Raw genomic sequence first — 20,154 nt, forward strand, 5'->3', positions numbered from 1 at the left:
GAAGGTGGCTTCCTTCTTGCTAAGTCGTCACTCCTTCGTGTAGGCGTTTATTGGTCGCCTGCTGTGTGCACGTTACTGTGCCCTACTGGTGTGGGAAATGTAGGTAAAATAAATCATTAAGAAAAAAATCTGGGGCTTCCCTGGTGGCGCAGTGGTTGAGAATCTGCCTGCCAATGTAGGCGACACGGGTTCGAGCCTTGGTCTGGGAAGATCTCACATGCCGTGGAGCGACTAGGCTCGTGAGCCACAACTAACTGAGCCTGCGCGTCTGGAGCCTGTGCTCCACAACAAGAGAGGCCGCGATAGTGAGAGACCCGCACACCGCGATGAAGAGTGGCCCCCGCTTGCCGCAACTAGAGAAAGCCCTTGCACGGAAACGAAGACCCAACACAGCCATAAATAAATAATTTTTTAAAAAAAGAAAAAAGAAAAAAAATCTGGGCTTCCCTGGTGGCGCAGTGGTTAAGAATCCGCCTGCCAGTGCAGGGGACAAGGGTTCGAGCCCTGGTCTGGGAAGATCCCACATGCCACGGAGCAACTAAGCCTGTGCGCCACGGCTACTGAGCCTGCGCTCGAGAGCCCGCGAGACACAACTACTGAGCCCGCTCACCTACAGCCCATGCTCCTAACAAGAGAAGCCACCACAATGAGAAGCCCACGTACCGCAACGAAGAGTAGTAGCCCCCCCCCCCGCTCTCCACAACCAGAGAAAAGCCCGCGTGCAGCAACGAAGACCCAATGCAGCCAAAAATAAATAAATAAAATTAAATAAATTTATTAAAAGAAAGAAAAAATCTGTGAGTGCCAGTTGTGTGCAATAATAAATAATAGACATGTAAGTGGTACCTACAAGATGACAGATTTAATAGTGGATAAACTCTAGATTCAAATACAGTTGACCTTTAGATAACACGGGTTTGAACTGTGAGGGTCCACTTACACATGGATATCTTTCACTAAATAACCTACTACAGTACTACATGATGCAAGATTGGTTGAATACGAGGATGCAGAACATGGAGAGCAGACTGTAAAATTATACGGGGATTTTAGGGACTTCCCTCGTGGCCTAGTGGTTAAGAATCCACCTGCGGGGGCGGGTGTGGTGTGATGAATTGGGAGATTGGGAATGACAATATATACACTAATATGTATAAAATGGATAACTAATAAGAACCTGCTGTATAAAAAAATAAATAAAATAAAATTCAAAAAAACAAGAATCCACCTGCCAATGCAGGGGACACGGGTTCGAGCCCTGGTCCGGGAAGATCCCACATGCCGCGGAGCAACTAAGCCCAAGCGCCGCAACTACTGAGCCTGCACTCTAAAGCCCGTGAGCCACAACTACAGAGCCCACGTGCCACAACTACTGAAGCCTGCGTGCCTAGAGCCCATGCCCTGCAACAAGAGAAGCCACCGTAATGAGAAGCACGCGCACTGCAACGAAGAGTAGCCCCCACTGGCCGCAACTAGAGAAAGCCCGTGCACAGCAATGAAGACCCAACACAGCCAAAAAAAAAAAGTTATATAGGGATTTTAGACTGTGCTGGGTCGGTGCCCCTAATGCCTACATTGTTCAAGGGTCAATTGTATTAATAAAATAGTCTGGCCTCCTCTCTAGAGGCTCCAAGTCTAGTGGGGAACAATGACACTCAAAACGGATTTTTAAAAAAATAGTTCCTACCAACTTTAAATATGTTGTGAGAGCCAGGTCCTAAGCCCTCAGAAGATTAATGAGACAGACTCCTGTCTCAAGAGTTTGTAAAGTAGAAGAGTGATACTTAAACAAATAGTCACAAGAAAGAATACTACAAATCTGCTAAAAATTCATCCCAAGGAAATCATCCAAGATGTGCAAAAGTATTTTTATATGAGATTCATCAGAGTATTATTTATTGTAACAAAAGCTTGAAGACCACTTCAATGAACAACAAAAGGGCTAAAAAGGCTAAATGAATTACAGCACATGGTTTGGGTGGAACGAATATACTAGAGCCTTTAAATATGAAGCTATACATATAGTTAAATGAAATGGGGACATAGTCACAATGTTTGGAAAGTAGAATAGTATGGTGGGTCAGAGGTTGCTCTTGAAAACAGGAAGCCCAATATTCAATCAATTTTGTGGCCCTGTTTTGAGGCTTACAAGCCCTGGGCATCCTGGGATGGGCCCTGGTATCTCAAGGGAGAAGCCATTTTGGTTTTCAAAATATACAACAACAACAAAAACTTTAAATTTTTATTTTGAAATACTTTTAGACTAAAAGAAATGTTGAAAAAATAGTACAGAGAGTCCCTGTATATCCAGATCCCCCCTAAACATTTTATATAACAATAGTATAATTATCATAATCAGGAAATTAACATTGATGCAATACAATTAACTAAATGATAATTTTCTGTTCCAGGATTCAATCTGGGATCATACTTTGCATGTAATGGTAATGCCTTTTTTAAAAAATTTATTTTTTATTTTATTTTATTTTTGGCTGTGTTGGCTCTTTGTTGCTACGCACGGGCTTTTCTCTGGTTGTGGCGAGCGGGGGCTACTCTTTGTTGAGGTGCGCAGGCTTCTCTTGTTGTGGAGCACGGGCTCTTGGCGTGTGGGCTTCAGTAGTTGCGGCGCACTGGCTTAGTTGCTCCGCAGCATGTGGGATCTCCCCGGGCCAGGGATCAAACCCGTGTCCCCTGCATTGGCAGGAGGATTCTTAACCACTGCACCACCAGGGAAGCCCTGGTAATGCCTTTTTAAGTCTCCTCCAACCTGTGAAAATTCCTGTCTTTCCTTGTCTTTCATGACCTTAACATTTTTGAAGAGTACAGTTCAGTTATTTTGTAGAATGTCCCTCAGTTTGGGCTTGTCTGATGAGTTCTCACAATTAGGCTGAGGTTATGGGTTCCTGGCAAGAATGACACAAAGGTGATGTGCCCTTCTCATCACATCATATCAGAGGGTTCACAATATTATATCTTATTACTAATGATGTGAACATTGCCTGGGAGGTGAACTGTCCATGGCTGAAGTGATACCCATTTCCTGAAGCAGCCACCTGAGATAGTGTGCACAATACAGGCTTACACAGGCTAGGGCCAGAGGTCCCTGAGGGTCTTGCCTTCTGGGTTGGTTCACACCTGGTCTCTGACTCACTCCTGACATGTGCCACAGAGCTCATGCCAAGTCCTGATGCAAAACTTCGTGGTGAAAATGTAATGGGAGAACAACAACAACAAAAAAAAATGTAATGGGAGAAAAGACACTTTTTCCCCTATCTTTCCTTCATTCTGAAAACAAAATCAGGAATTTTTTTCTATACAAGCACTGAGAAAAGTATTTGCTTGCCATGCAATGAAGGAAGAATATGAAAGTTTTGCAAACTCAACCATTTATTCTTTTGTTCATTGAATAAACATTAATTGAGCACCTACTCTGTTACATGCCCTTCCTTCAAGGTACTCATATGGGATTATGGGGAAAACCCATGGTTACGAGTGTGGTTATGGCTGTAGACAAACAGGGCTGTGGGAAGGGGTGGCTGAGAAGACAGAAGGGGATTATGCCACTTCTAAGAGGGGCTGAAGATTTTAAAAGCTTTCTAAAAGATGGCAGGAAGCGAAGCTGGAGTGATGTGCAGTGGTTTGGTCATGGGTAGCAAGGAATTCGAGGCTTAGGACTTTCTGCTGCATGTGATGAGAGTCATGAGAAGGTTATGTGACATGACAAAATTTATGTTTTAAAAAAGTAATGTAGGGGGACTTCCCTGGTGGTGCAGTGGTTAAGAATCCGCCTGCCAGTGCAGGGGACAAGGGTTCGAGCCCTGGTCTGGGAAGATCCCACATGCCGCGGAGCAACTAAGCCTGTGCACCACAACTACTGAGTGCTCTAGAGCACGCGAGCCACAACTACTGAGCCTGTGTGCCACAACTATTGAAGCCTGTGCGCTTAGAGCCCGTGCTCCACAACAAGAGAAGCCACCGCAGTGAGAAGCTCACGCACCGCAATGAAGAGTAGCCCCCGCTCGCCGCAACTAGAGAAAGTCCGCGTGCAGCAACGAAGACCCAATGCAGCTAAAATAAATTTAAAAAACAAAAAGTAATATAGGGACTTCCCTGTTAGTCCAGTGGTTAAGACTCTGGCTTCCACTGCAGGGGGCGTGGGTTCGATCCCTGGTCGGGGAGATCCCGCATGCCATGCAGTGTGGCCAAAAATTAAAAAAAAAAAAAAAAGTAATGTATATCAAAGGTATAGGGACAATGTACTCAATACACAAAGAACTCCTGTAGTTCAATAACTATAAAAGGCAAGCAACCCCCAACTGAAAAATGGGCAGTGGACATAATTAGGTGGTTCACGAAATGGGAAATACAAATAGCCATGAAGCACATGTAAAGATTCTCAACCTCACTAATACTCAAAGCAATGCAAATAAATAAATAATAAAATGTTCTTCATTTAACTCATTGGTAAAGACCAAAAGTAAAAATGACAAATACTTCTGTGGTAAGTTCTCTATGCCAATTGCCCAACTAAGCACTCGTTTAGTCCTCCAAAGGATTCTGTGAGGTAGGAACTATTTTAAAAATCCATTTTACATATAAGAGAACTGCAGCACAGAGAGGGTAACTGAGTTGGCCAAGATCACAAAACAGTAAGTACTGTGGATGATGCCCAGAGTTACTAAAGATGGAAGAAAATGGGCACGTTCATACACTGCTGATAGGGGCACAAATTGATTCAACATTTATCGGGGGCAGTATAATAATATATATGCCTTCCCTGACCCAATGACTCCATTTCTAAGAATAGATCTGAAGGAAAGAATGGAAAATTGGGGCAGGATGTTCTGTATGCTAATGAGTGAATGTATGTTATACTTTTACTAAAAAGGTTTAAAAATTCTTCATGGCTTGACAAGGAACAATAGCTACAATATTTCGTTAAATGGAAAAAGCAATTTGAGGAATATGTAGGGGATTTCAGGGAAATTAATAACGTTCTCTTATTTAACATGGTGAGAGTCACACAGGTACTGTACTGATTTTACAATTTGTCAAACTGTTCATGTATGTTGTATGCATGTTCTTCTCTATTAGGTATATTTCACTTTTTTAAAAAATAGAGAAGCACTTCCTGAATAGTAGCTCTAGGAGCTTGGTAGACCTTATCCTTAACAAAGCAACCCTAACTAGTGAAAGTTATTTTTTAAGACAACACTTTAAAGTCTCTGGGAATTGCATAAGGGCATACAGGAAATGGAGAAACATTTGTTCAAGAAACTCCAATAAATCACTGTAAGAACACCAAGAGTCTGGCTCTTGAGCCATGACTTGCTCCCTCCCTGCACCCCAGCTCAGTGTGACAAAAAGAAGCTCTACTCCAGGACAGTGTGGCCAAGAACATGGGGCTCTCTCTCCCTCCAGCTCCAAGTCTAGGGCAGTGATTTCTCCTCATGAGGGGTAGGCTACCAGCATGTCTCATCTCCTCCAGCCCCATGTTACAGAAGCTCTATTCTGGGAACGCATGACTAAGAGGTCTGGTGCTCTCTTCTACCACCCAGACCCCATTCTTAGGGTGGAAGCTTTACCCCAGTGTGGCAGACCAAGTATACTGGGCCCCAATTGCCCACTCCACAGCTTACTGTTAGAGTGGGGGTTCCACACTGCGAAAGACAAGCAGATAATGCCAAGGGATATAACCTCCCCAGCATCCTGCTCATAGAAGAGGAGTGTCAGTCACTCCAAGAGAAGTGGGCTTCTGATCCACCCCCAGCTCTTGAGGGGGAGTAAAAAGAACAGACAGTTTAATAGCTCTCCTTAAGGGGACTGACTTTATTTGGACAGAAAGTCAAGAAGTTAAAGAATAAGGGCTTTATGAGCAATTAAGAGGTGGCTGGTATCTCCAAGATAGCAACAAGCAAAACAGAGAGAAACAGCTAAGAAGAATCCTTCTAGGGTCAAAGCAAGCCACAAAGACTGCTCTCAAAGACTACACCATACTTATACCGGAAACATTGTAAATCAACTATTCTTCAATTAAAAAAAAAGATTTAAAAAAAGACTGCCCCATATTTTAATTGAATAAGGGGCCTGACTTTAATTGAATAAGACTTTAATTGGTTAACTGGAAAAAATTATGCACCAGGGTACTGTAAAAAATTAGTACCGGTTAAGCTAGGTGTGGTATCAATACAGGCAGACCAGCCAGAAATTAAACCAGGAGATCAGGGAAAGAAACAAAGAGAGCCTGGATAAAAGCAAGGTCATCCCAGAGTGACTGTGCTCATGCCCAAGCCTGAACCCTTTGAAGAAGGACATCAGGTGGAAATAGATTTGACTAAATTAGTCCAGTCAAGTCACTAAACAAATAAACAAGCAAAAGAAAACAAAAATGGGCAGATCAGTATCTAGAGTTGCTATAATATATTATCTAAAATGTTCAGTGAAATATGCAAAGAAACAAGAAAATGTGACACATACATGGCAGGAGCAGGAGGAACAGGAAACAGAAACTGTTAGAGGGCCCAAATGTAGGACCTAACAGATAAAGACTTCAACGTGAAACAGGAAGGAAGGGGGCAGGGCACAATCTTTAAAAGAATGACATACCAGTTGAGGATAAGACATAAACTGGTTAGAACCAACTAGGTCCAAGATGGCAGAAGATTCAACTTCCAAGAGACCTTGAGCCTCATTATATGCTCATTTTGATATATTAGCATATGCTAAATGACACACCCACAGGCACCATGACAGTTCCGAGGCTAAACAGAGAAGGCCAAAAAGTAGGTGGTAGCCCAAATCCTGGAAATCCTTGCCCCTTCTCCAAAATAGTTGGAATAATCCTCCCACTCAGTCTACATAATTACTGAGCCCAAAGAAACTAACCACCCCATATTTCAGGGCCTCTCGCCTTCTGAGCTGGTCCACACTCTGTCTGTGGAGTGTATTTCTCTCAGGGCCACTCTCGCCTTTTGAGACAGACTGCATTCTGTCTATGGAATGTGTATCTCTCTAAATAAATCCACTTTTTACCTATCACTTTGTCTCTCACTGAATTCTTTCTGCGATGAGACATAAAGAACGGGAGCTTCATTAAGTGCTGAGACCAGCTGTGTGATTTCAATTAAAAGACAGTGGGTTTAAGTCCCAATCTGGGTTTCAGCTGGACTTGAGTTCCAGTCTGAGGTGTATGGTTTCAAAAACAGCTATTAAATTTGTTCAAAGAAGTAAGAAATCATGTATAAAGACGCAAGGGAGGAAAAAGTGATGTGATGACAGGAGCAAAGAGAAAGAGATTGGAAGATGCTATGCTTCTGGCTTTGAAGATAGAAGAAGGGGCCACAAGCCAAGGGATATAGGTGGCCACTAGAAACCAGAAAAAGCAAGGAAACTGATTCTCCCCTAGAGCCTCCAGGAGGAATGTAGCCCTAACAACACCTTGAATTTAGGAACTCTGACTTCCAGAACTGAACCAAGATGGCAGAGTAGAAGGACGTGCTCTCACTTCCTCTTGCGAGAACACCAGAATCACAACTAGCTGCTGGACAATCATCAACAGGAAGACACTGGAACTCACCAAAAAAGACACCCCACATCCAAAGACAAAGGAGAAGCCACAATGAGATGGTAGGAGGGGTGCAATCAGAGTAAAATCAAATCCCATAACTGCTGGATGGGTGACTCACAGACTGGAGAACACTTATACCACAGAAGTCCACCCACTGGAGTGAAGGTTCTGAGCCCCACGTCAGGTTCCCAACCTGGGGGTCTGGCAACAGGAGGAGGAATTCCTAGAGAATCAGACTTTGAAGGTTAGTGGGATTTGATTGCAGGACTTCAACAGGACTGGGGGAAACAGAGACTCCACTCTTGGAGGGCACACACAAAGTAGTGTGTGCATTGGGACCCAGGGGAAGGATCAGTGACCCCAGGGGAGACTGAACCAGACCTACCTGCTAGTGTTGGAGGGTCTCCTGCAGAGGCAGCGGTGGCTGTGGCTCACTGTGGGGATGGGGACACTGGCAGCAGAAGTTCTGGGAAGTACTCCTTGGCGTGAGCCCTCCCAGGGTCCGCCATTGGCCCCACCGAGGAGCCCAGGTGGGCTCCAGTGTTGGGTTGCCTCAGGCCAAACAATCAACAGGGAGGGAACCCAGCCACACCCATCAGCAGTCAAGTGGATTTAAGTTTTACTGAGCTCTGCCCACCAGAGCAACAGTCAGCTCTACCCACCACCAGTCCCTCTCATCAGGAAACTTGCACAAGCCTCTTAGATAGCCTCATTCACCAGAGGGCAGACAGCAGAAGCAAGAAGACTACAATCCTACAGCCTGTGGAAAAAAAACCCACATTCACAGAAAGACAGAAAAGATGAAAAGGCAGAGAGCTATGTACCAGATGAAGGAACATGATAAAACCCCAGAAAAACAACTAAATGAAGTGAAGATAGGCAACCTTCCAGAAAAAAGAATTCAGAATAATGACAGTGAAGATGATCCAGGACCTCGGAAAAAGAATGGAGGCAAAGATCGAGAAAAGGCAAGAAATGTTTAACAAAGACCTAGAAGAATTAAAGAACAAACAAACAAAGATGAACAATACAGTAACTGAAATGAAAACTACACTAGAAGGAATCAACAGCAGAATAACTGAGGCAGAAGAACGGATAAGTGACCTGGAAGACACAATGGTGCAATTCACTGCTGCAGAACAGAATAAAGAAAAAAGGATGAAAAGAAATGAAGACAGCCTAGAAGACCTCTGGGACAACATTAAACGCAACAACATTTGCATTATAGGGGTCCCAGAAGGAGAAGAGAGAGAGAAAGGACCCGAGAAAATATTTGAAGAGATTATATAGTCGAAAACTTCCCTAACATGGGAAAGGAGATAGCCACCGAAGTCCAGGAAGCGCAGAGAGTCCCATACAGGGTAAATCCAAAGACAAACACGCTGAGATACATAGTAATCAAACTGGCAAAAATTAAAGACAAAGAAAAATTATTGAAAGCAGCAAGGCAAAAATGACAAATAACATACAAGGGAACTCCCATAAGGTTAACAGCTGATTTCTCAGCAGAAACTTTACAAGCCAGAAGGGACTGGCATGATATACTTAAAGTGATGAAAGGGAAGAACCTACAACCAAGATTACTCTACCCGGCAAGGGTCTCATTCAGATTCGATGGAGAAATCAAAAGCTTTACAGACAAGCAAAAGCTAAGAGAATTCAGCACCACCAAACCAGCCCTACAACAAATGCTAAAGGAACTTCTCTAAGTGGGAAACACAAGACAAGAAAAGAACCTACAAAAAGAAACCAAGAACAATTAGGAAAATGGTCATAGGAACATACATATCGATAATTACTTTAAACGTGAATGGACTAAAGGTTCCAACCAAAAGACACAGGCTTGCTGTATGGATACAAAAACAAGACCCATCTACATGCTGTCTACAAGAGACCCACTTCAGACCTAGGGACACATACAGACTGAAAGTGAGGGGATGGAAAAAGATATTCCATGCAAATGGAAATCTAAAGAAAGCTGGAGTAGCAATACTCATATCAGATAAAATGGACTTTAAAATAAAGAATGTTACAAGAGACAAGGAAGGACACTACATAATGATCAAGGGGTCAATCCAAGAAGAAGATATAACAATTATAAATATATATGCACCCAACATAGGAGCACCTCAATACATAAGGCAACTGCTAACAGCTATAAAAGAGGAAATCGACAGTAACACAATAATAGTGGGGGACTTTAACACCTCACTTACACCAATGGACAGATCATCCAAAATGAAAATAAACAAGGAAACAGAAGCTTTAAATGACACAATAGACCAGATAGATTTAATTGATATTTATAGGACATTCCATGTAAAAACAGCAGATTACACTTTCTTCTCAAGTGTGCACGGAACATTCTCCAGGATAGATCACATCTTGGGTCACAAATCAAGCCACAGTAAATTTAAGAAAATTGAAATCATATCAAGCATCTTTTCTGACCACAACGCTATGAGATTAGAAATGAATTACAGAGAAAAAAATGTAAAAAAGACAAACACATGGAGGCTAAACAATACGTTACTAAATAACCAAGAGATCACTGAAGAAATCAAAGAGGAAATCAAAAAATACCTGGAGACAAATGACAATGAAAACACGGCGATCCAAAACCTATGGGATGCAGCAAAAGCAGTTCTAAGAGGGAAGTTTATAGCTATACAAGCCTACCTCAAGAAAAAAGAAAAATTTCAAATAAACAATCTAACCTTACACCTAAAGGAACTGGAGAAAGAAGAACAAACAAAACCCAAAGTTAGTAGAAGGAAAGAAATCATAAAGATCAGAGCAGAAATAAATGAAATAGAACCAAAGAAAACAATAGCAAAGGTCAATAAAACTAAAAGCTGGTTCTTTGAGAAGATAAACAAAATTGATAAACCATTAGCCAGACTCATCAAGAAAAAGAGTGAGAGGACTCAAATCAATAAAATTAGAAATGAAAAAGGAGAAGTTACAAAAGACACCGCAGAAATACAAAGCAACCTAAGAGACTACTACAAGCAACTCTATGCCAATAAAATGGACAACCTGGAAGAAATGGACAAATTCTTCCTAGACTGAACCAGGAAGAAACAGAAAGTATGAACAGACCAATCACAAGTAATGAAATTGAAACTGTGATTAAAAATCTTCCAACAAACAAAAGTCCAGGACGAGATGGCTTCACAGGTGAATTCTATCAAACATTTAGAGAAGAGCTAACACCCATCCTTCTCAAACTCTTCCAAAAAATTGCAGAGGAAGGAACACTCCCAAACTCATTCTATGAGGCCACCATCACCCTGATACCAAAACCAGACAAAGATACTACAAAAAAAGAAAACTACAGACCAATATGACTGATGAATACAGATGCAAAAATCCTCAACAAAATACTAGCAAACAGAATCCAACACCACATTAAAAGGATCGTACACCATGATCAAGTGGGATTTATCCCAGGGATGCAAGGATTCTTCTATATACATAAATCAATCAATGTGATAAACCATATTAACAAATTGAAGAATAAAAACCATATGATCATCTCAATAGATGCAGAAAAAGCCTTTTGACAAAATTCAACACCCATTTATGATAAAAACTCTCCAGAAAGTGGGCATAGAGGGAACCTACCTCAACATAATAAAGGCCATATATGACAAACTCACAGCAAACATCATTCTCAATGGTGAAAAACTGAAAGCATTTCCTCTAAGATCAGGAACAAGACAAGGATGTCCACTCTCACCAGTATTATTCAACATAGTTTTGGAAGTCCTAGCCATGGCAATCAGAGAAGAAAAAGAAATAAAAGGAATATAAATTGGAAAAGAAGAAGTAAAACTCACTGTTTGCAGATGACATGATACTATAGAGAATCCTAAAAATGCCACCAGATAACTACTAGAGCTAATCAATGAATTTGGTAAAGTTTCAGGATACAAAATTAATGCACATAAATCTCTTGCATTCCTATACAATGATGATGAAAAATCCGAAAGAGAAATTAAGGAAACACTCTCATTTACCATTGCAACAAAAAGAATAAAATACCTAGGAATAAACCTACCTAGGGAGACAAAAGACCTGTATGCAGAAAACTATAAGACACTGATGAAAGAAATTAAAGATGATACCAACAGATGGAGAGATATACCATGTTCTTGGATTGGAAGAAACAATATTGTGAAAATGAGTATACTACCCAAAGCAATCTACAGATTCAATGCAATCCCTATCAAATTACCAATGGCATTTTTTACGGAACTAGAACAAAAAATCTTAAAATTTGTATGGAGACACAAAAGACCTCGAGTAGCCAAAGCAGTCTTGAGGGAAAAAAACGGAGCCGGAGGAATCAGACTCCCTGACTTCAGACTATACTACAAAGCTACAGTAATCAAGACAATATGGTACTGGCTCAAAAACAGAAACATAGATCAATGGAACAAGACAGAAAGCCCAGAGATAAACCCACACACCTATGGTCAACTAATCTATGACAAAGGAGGCAAGGATATACAATGGAGAAAAGACAGCTTCTTCAATAAGTGGTGCTGGGAAAACTGGACAGCTACATGTAAAAGAATGAAATTAGAACACTCCCTAACACCATACACAAAAATAAACTCAAAATGGATTCGAGACCTAAACATAAGACCGGACACTATAAAATTCTTAGAGGAAAACATAGGAAGAACACTCTTTGACATGAATCACAGCAAGATATTTTTTGATCCACCTCCTAGAGTAATGGAAATAAAAACAAAAATAAACAAATGGGACCTAATGAAACTTCAAAGCTTTTGCACAGCAAAGGAAATCATAAACAAATGAAAAGACAACCCTCAGAATGGGAGAAAATATTTGCAAACGAATCAATGGACAAAGGATTAATCTCCAAAATATATAAACAGCTCATGCAGCTCAATATGAAAAAGCAAACAACCCAGTCCATAAATGGGCAGAAGACCTAAATAGACATTTCTCCAAAGAAGACATACAGATGGTCAAGAAGCACATGAAAAGCTGCTCAACATCACTAATTATTAGAGAAATGCAAATCAAAACTATAATGAGGTATCACCTCACACGAGTTAGAATGGGCATCATCAGAAAATCTACAAACAACAAATGCTGGAGAGGGTGTGGAGAAAAGGGAACCCTCTTGCCCTGTTGGTGGGAATGTAAATTGATACAGCCACTATGGAGAACAGTATGGAGGTTCCTTAAAAAACTAAAAATAGAGTTACCATATGATCCAGCAATCCCACTACTGGGCATATACCAAGAGAAAACCATATTTCAAAAAGACACATGCACCCCAATGTTCATTGCAGCACTGTTTACAATAGCCAGGTCATGAAAGCAACCTAATTGCCCATTGACAGACGAATGGATAAAGAAGAAGTGGTACATATATACAATGGAATATTACTCAGCCATAAAAAGGAACGAAATTTGGTCATTTGTCGAGACATGGATGGATCTAGACACTGTCATACTGAGTGAAGTAAGTCAGAAAGAGAAAAACAAATATCGTATATTAATGCATATATGTGGAACCTCGAAAAATGGTACAGATGAAATGGTTTGCAGGGCAGAAATTGAGACACGGATGTAGAGAACAAACGTATGGACACCAAGGGGGGAAACTGGCGGGGGGGTGATGGTGGTGGTGTGATGAATTGGGCGTTTGGGATTGACATGTATACACTGATGTGTATAAAATTGATGACTAATAAAGACCTGCTGTATAAAAAAATAAGTAAAATATAATTCAAAATAAAAAAGACGGTAGGAAAAGTATGATAAGAGTATCTCAAAAATAGAGGACATCAATAAAGAAGTAAAGTTACAAAACGACCAAATGGAAATCCAGGAGCTGAAAAGTACTGTGAAATATAATTCATATTTCATGGCAAGACAAGGAAAATTTAAACATAAAAATTCTTCTCTGCCCTTTGGCCTCCTCTCTCCCCGCACTGTGCATTGTGTATCTGCATTATGCATTGCCCAAACCTCTCCCATCAGCAGGAATACCTGCTCAACCATAAAGAGCAGCATTGAAACAGGAGGGAAGGGGGCAGGGCACAAACCTTAAAAGAACAACAGGGACTTCCCTGGTGGCACAGTGGCTGGGAATCCACCTGTCAATGCTAGGGACACTGGGTCAATCCCTGGTCTGGGAAGGTCCCACATGCCGTGGAGCAACTAGGCCTGGGTGCCACAGCTGCTGAGCCTGCACTCTAGAGCCTGCAAGCCACAACTACGGAGGCTGCGTGCTGCAACTACTGCGGCCCACGTGCCTAGAGCCTGTGCTCCGCAACAAGAGAAGCCACCACAATGAGAAGCTCGCATGCACCGCAATGAAGAGTAGCCCCCACTCGACTCAAGTAGAGAAAGCCCGCACGCAGCAACGAAGACCCAACACAACCAAAAAATAAAAAATGATATAGCCATTGTGGATAGGACAAAAACTACTTAGAACCAATTAGGTGCAAGATGGCAGAAGATTTGACTTCCAGTAGACCTTGAGCCTCATTATATGCTCATTGTAATATATTAGCATGCTAAATGACACACCCACAGGCACCATGACAGTTCTGAGGCTGACTATAAAAGGGCAAAAAGTGAGCGGTGGCCCAATTCCTGGAAATCTCCACTCCTTCCCCAAAGAGTTGGAATAATCCTCCCACTTGTTAGCCTATGAAATTACCAAGCCCATAAAAACTAACCACCCCATGTTTTGGGACCACACTCTGTCTATGGAGTGTATATCTATCTCCCTAAATAAACCTACTTTCCTTCTTGGGGCAGAGCCCCCTTGCCTGCCCACTTGTATCCCTCACAAGAGTCCTATATTAATAAGTCTACTTCTTGCCTATTGCTTTGACTCTTGCTGAATTCCTTCTGTGCTGAGACATAAAGAACCTGAGCTTCAGTAAGTCTTGACTTGAGCTGAATGACTTTAATTAAAAGACAGTGGGTTTGAGTCCCAGCCCATGGGTTCAAGTCTCAATCTGAGTTTTGGCTGGGTTTGAATCCCATCTGAGGTGCGATTGTGTTCTAATCTAATCAGACCAGGTGTGCAGGTTTCAGCATCAACAAGACAACTCCTTAAAAGATAATATTCCTTCTTGATCTTGTAACATGACCTACCATGATGATGCTTAGATATGGATTATGTAAACCATCAATAATACATCATTTGGGCTTCCCTGGTGGCACAGTGGTTGAGAATCTGCCTGCCAATGCAGGGGACACGGGTTCAAGCCCTGGTCCGAGAAAATCCCACATGCCACGGAGCAACTAGGCCCGTGAGCCACAACTACTGAGCCTGAGCGTCTGGAGCCTGTGCTCTGCAACAAGAGAGGCCGCGATAGTGAGAGGCCCGTGCACTGCGATGAAGAGTGGCCCCCGCTTGCCGCAACTAGAGAAAGCCCTCGCACAGAAACGAAGACCCAACACAGACAAAAATAAATTAATTAATTAATTTAAAAAAAAGGAATCCCTGTCTTTAAAAAAAAAAAAAACATCATTTGATGTACAGCCCTCTTTCTCAAAAAACATATAACTGTGCCTTGACTTCTAAGGGGTGGAACAGTTCTCAGAGCTTTCTCAGATGCTGTTCCTGGGTTATAACCCTCAAATTTGGCTTGAATAAAAATTTCCATTTCTTTCTTGGATTGACTGATTAGTTTTTCATCCACAGTACAATAACCAAAATGAGAAATTAACCAGAGGGGCTAAAGGTAGATATGGTCTAGCAGAAGAAAGGAGCAGTGAACTAGAAGAGAGGGCAATACAGATTATGCAATTTGCAGAACAGACAGTAAAAGGAATCAAGAAAAAATGAACAGAGCGTCAGACAAATATGGGACACCATTAGGAGCACCAACATATGTGTAACGGGGGTAGCAGAAGAAGTGGAGACAGAGAGAGGAGCAGAAAAAAAATTCCAAGGAAGTAACAGCTAAAAACATTCTAAATTTCATGAAAAAAACTTTAATCTACATGTCCAAGAAGCTTAACTGACTCCAACCAGGATAAAATACAAAGAGATAGATACTTAGGCACATCATAGTCAAAAATGTTAAAATCCCAAGAGAAAACTTGAAAGAACAAAGAGAAAAATGACTGATCATCTATTATACAAGGTAACCCCAATAAGATTACAAGCAGGCTTCTTATCAGAAACAGTGGGTCCATGAAACAGCTAAGATCCTATTTAATAGTGAAAGTCTGTATACTCTGCACCCACGATCTGGAAAAAAACAATGTCTGCTCTTGCTACTTCTATTCAATATTGTACTTGAAGATCTAGCCAGGAAAAGTAGGCAAGAAAAAGAAATAAAAGGCGTCCAGATTGGAAAGTGTTAAGAAAGGAAGGACAAGGAAGTTAAAAGAGTGAATTATTTCTGGCAAGGTCACCCTCCCTTAGGGGGAAGAGAGGGGAGGGTGTTTTAGGCAGATTACCTCACTAGTGCAGACCAGGAAAAATCACAGACTGATTGGCTTAAAATTCAAATGTAGGATAGCCTGAAACTACAGTTAGGTTAGTTATTAAGTATCAGTGGGGCTTAGCACAAGTCACTCCATTTTGGGCTGGTTGTTTCTTTTTAACAAAAGAACGAAGTAAAACCATCTCTATTTGCAAATTAATCCTAAGGAATCCACTAAAAAAACAATTAGAACTAATAAACAAGTTTGGCAAGGTTACAGGATAGAAGATCAATATACAAAAATCAATTGTATTTCTATAGAAAAAAATGAAATTAAGAAAATAATTCCATTTACAACAGCCTCGAAACAATAAAATACTTTGGAACAAATTTAACAAAAGAAGCTTGAAAACTGTACTCTGGAAACTACAAAACATTGCTGAAAGAAATTAAAGACGACCTAAATAAATGGAGAGACATCCAATATTGACTCAAGGCTTGTGCTGGATTCTCAGCTGGCCCTGTCCATTGCTCTCCTGCAGCACCCATCCTTCTCTGCCACCCTCTCTCCCCATCCAGGAACCCAAGATTCATTAAGGAAGTCTTGGCAGGATGGACAGTTCAAGCTTCCCAAAAGTACACAAGGTTTTAAAAACCGACTTTATTTGCCATGCTAGGAACTCTGGCTGGGAGGCAAGGGGATGTTGGGACAAGTGACTATCCATGATGTTATTGTCCTTACATTCCAACACGGAAGGGCTGAAGGATGAAAGAGGCTAAGAAAACCGTTAATGACCCTCCAATGAAACAGCATAGGCCTATCCCCCTATATATACATTCTAGCCTCATCTCTTTGAACTCATCCGGGCCTCGTTCACCATTTACTACTTAGGCAGTGACCCTCAAGTAATCATTCAGGCTCCGGCCACCCGAATGACCATCCTGATCCCGGCTTCTTAGCTAATAACCCTGGGACCAGCTATTTGAATAATCCTAAAGACCTTCCTACCTCCCTCTAATAACACGCAGATCCCGCCCCTCATATTAAACCTTTAGGCTCACCCTGCAGGGTGCTACTCCAGGATTCCGCTGCTGAAGATTCCAGGCCCCGCCCTCCAATCAGCCTATAAACTTCAACCTATTCCTGACCTTTCGAGCCGCTACCGCAGTACGCTTATAGACTCCACCTCCTTGACTAACATTCCAGGCCCGCCCCTTAGCCAAATGCCCGCCCCCAACCCTCTCCAGGCCCCGCCTCCTCAGAAATGCCACTCGAAACCCTGCTGACAAAAGTAAAGATCAAGCTCCGCACCCACAACTAACCTTGCAACGTTCACCTACTGCAGTAACCCTCTCTGTGTCACCTCCTAGAGGAATAATCTAGGCTAACCCCAGCACCCTCGAATCACCGCCGAAGCCCGTCCTCCCAGCTCACACCCATTGGCCCCACCCAGGGGAGTAGCTAACAATCCTGGGCCCGCCCCCCCAGAACCCAGCTCCACTCCGACCACGCCCCCGGGAGGCCACGCCCCCATCACGCACCCTCCTTGGGGCGCAGGCGCAATGTGGCGCCGGCCCGGCGTACCAGCGCCGCCACGTCGGCCGCAGCTCGGGCCGCCAGGGGGCGCGCGTCCAGCCGCGCCAGGAGCTGCCGGGCGCTGGGGCCCGCGGGCGGGGGAAGGCCACGGCCTGCGCGAGTGAAAAGAACAGATCAGGGCCCACCCTGAGTCTCAGCGACCCCCTACGCCACCCCCCCCCACGACCGAAGACCTAGAATGCCCCTCAGGATCCCGGAGACCCGAGACCACTCCCTCGATAGTTCTGAAAGTCACCGACTGCCCCTCTCATCTCCCGTGACCCCCGACCATCGCGGGTATGCCCGTGGACCCCCGCCTGCCCCCACGACATCCCTGGACAGCTATTTAACCCCAATATTCCTGGACACCTCCGAACACCCTGTGAATAACTCTGGAGGTCTCTCACTACCCCCCTATAACTCCGGATTCCAGACTCTTCCCCCGAACATCGAGAAGGATCCCGATTCCCCCAGATGTCCCAACAGAACACGGTTTGCCCCCTGTGGCCCAGGCACCCCCGATTCCCCTCCAGTTATCCTAGGCAACCCTGCCGGCCCACATATCCCCAGAGCCCCCAGCCTAACCCCCCACAATTCACCAAAGACCCCGAGTGTCCAGTTGTCCCCAGTGACCCCGGGCAGACCCCTCCGGCACACCTCCCCGGAGACTCCGGAGAGACCCCCGGGTCTGGTGCGCCGCCCCGCAGCGCGGGTGCGGGTAGGGCGCCTCGAGCCCAGCCCGGGTCGCTGGGCCCCTGCCCTCCACCGCCGCCGCCCGCAGCCGCTAGGGCGCCAGGGTTGCTTTGTTTACCACCTGTCAGAAGGAAAAGGTGAGGAGCAGACAGGCGGGGCGAGGGCTGGCAGGGACGCGCCCACTACCCTCCCACCCCCCGCCCCGTACCTCGTCTGCTCCCCTTAGGGTCCGTGGCGCCCCCCGCGCGCGGCTCCATGACCCGTACTTGGCCTGGTGGACGCACTGCCGCCAGCGACGCGTTTGGAGCGCCCGGGAGCGCTCACCTGGCGGCCCGCCCGGGCTTGGACGCGGCTGAGGCCGGCCGGCCGGTCCCGTGCTCGGCGCCCCAACCAGCGCGGTGACCTACCTGGCGGCCGCCAAGGAGGCCTGGCCCTGGGAGCCAGCGCGAGCTCTTGGCCTCGCTCTGCCTCAGGCGCTGCCTCTCTTTCCCAGCATCATGGGAAAACTCTTTCCGCCCAGGGGATGTTGTTATTCCACGTGTGAGAGGGGGAAGTCGAGGCCCAGAGAAGTTAAGGGCCCCACCCGAGCTCTGACGACTAAAAACGGGGTGCAGAACCGGAACCCAAGTTTACCAGGGTATTCGGCAGCCTCCACCAGAGCTTTGCACATCGTAGGCACTCAGTAAATTTGCAGTGAATGTTTCCCTACTGGGGGACTGGAAGAGTACGGTGGGCTGGGGAGGGGGGTGCCCTTGGAGCCTTTGGGAGCTCCGGGAGGCTTCAGGGGCCTGAGCATATAGGGTTGGGGGATTCAAAAAGTAGGGAAGGGCAGGTCTCCTGGAGAGTGGAGAGGCAGTAGGAGCCTGGACTTGAGGAGCCTTTGAAGGCACATGGTGGGGGAGGGGACACTAGCCAATGAGAGGGGAGAAATGAGGCCCTTCCTAGGTTTGAAAAGGGGTGGGGCTTTGTCTGGAGACAAAGCCCCCAAGGGTGGAGCACTTGGGCAGAGTGCTACTGAAGTGGAAGGAGGAATGGGGAGCTGTGAGAGAAGGCCTGTGGCCACCACTTTGTGGAAGAAGAAACTGAGGATGGGAGGGGCCCAGGGTCGCACAGTCAGCCAACAACAGTGGGGGTCTCAGGCAGCTTACCCCCAACAGTCATCTGGTCCATGACTGTTTCATTATGGGTTGTGAACACACTGTGTCCTGATGTCCATTCTGGCAGGCTGTGCAACCTCTCTCATCCACCTTTCAGAGTCCTGGTTTTGTTGTAGTTGAAAGGGCTGAATGGTCCCTGCTTTCGTTCCTCCTCTAGTCCCATGCTCCTCCCATCTCTGACCTGACCTTGTCTGTGGGGGAACACACTGGACCTCCTTCACTGCTCTGCCCTGTTCTTGTTGTGACCGAATGGGGCTTTCACAGCTCCCTAAATATGCCCACTGTTATTCCCATCTCCCTGCTTTTGCCTATGCTGTTCCCTCTTTCTAGGAGGCCTTTCCCAGCCTTTTGTCCACCTGGAAGGTGACTGCGTGTTATCAAGGCCCAATTCAAAGTCTTCAACCCTTTGTTCTTCCATTTCTGAAAAGAAAGAACGCATGTTTATATGCAGACGATGGATGATTGTCCCTGCAGAATTGTAAACCAAAGTGCTTCTTTTTTTTTTTTTTTTTTTTTAAATTTTTATTTATTTATTTATGGCTGTGCTGGGTCTTCGTTTCTGTGCGAGGGCTTTCTCCAGTTGCGGAGAGCGGGGGCCACTCTTCATCGCGGTGCGTGGGCCTCTCACCGTCGCGGCCTCTCTTGTTGCGGAGCACAGGCTCCAGACGCGCAGGCTCAGTAATTGTGGCTCATGGGCCTAGTTGCTCCGCGGCATGTGGGATC

At 44.5% G+C, this 20,154-nt stretch overlaps 2 protein-coding genes across 3 annotated transcripts in view; both read right to left on the reverse strand.

The window, feature by feature from the left end:
• The window catches only part of GPKOW (G-patch domain and KOW motifs), a 56,871-nt gene extending 39,663 nt beyond the window's left edge, over window positions 1–17,208 (reverse strand). The window contains exon 1 of the mRNA XM_082376780.1: window positions 17,068–17,208. The gene's annotated coding sequence lies outside the window, so the exon portion shown is untranslated. The remainder of the gene's footprint in view (window positions 1–17,067) is intronic.
• LOC309620440 (PDZ domain-containing protein MAGIX-like) lies at window positions 21–18,674 on the reverse strand. Of its 2 annotated transcripts, XM_082376795.1 has the most exons (4): window positions 18,483–18,674; window positions 17,548–17,694; window positions 17,329–17,372; window positions 99–2,903 (listed from the first exon to the last, which is right to left on the reverse strand). In XM_082376795.1, the coding sequence occupies exons 1-4, from the start codon at window positions 18,529–18,531 to the stop codon at window positions 2,883–2,885; spliced, it is 261 nt and encodes an 86-aa protein (XP_082232921.1). In that variant the 5' UTR covers window positions 18,532–18,674; the 3' UTR covers window positions 99–2,882. The 2 variants fall into 2 exon arrangements, with proteins under 2 accessions (XP_082232922.1, XP_082232921.1); XM_082376796.1 differs by lacking the exons at window positions 99–2,903; window positions 17,329–17,372 and adding an exon at window positions 21–82.
• Window positions 18,675–20,154: the final 1,480 nt, after the last annotated feature.

This window comes from Balaenoptera borealis (assembly GCF_965194805.1).
Source record: "Balaenoptera borealis genome assembly, chromosome: X".
Lineage (NCBI taxonomy): Eukaryota > Metazoa > Chordata > Mammalia > Artiodactyla > Balaenopteridae > Balaenoptera > Balaenoptera borealis.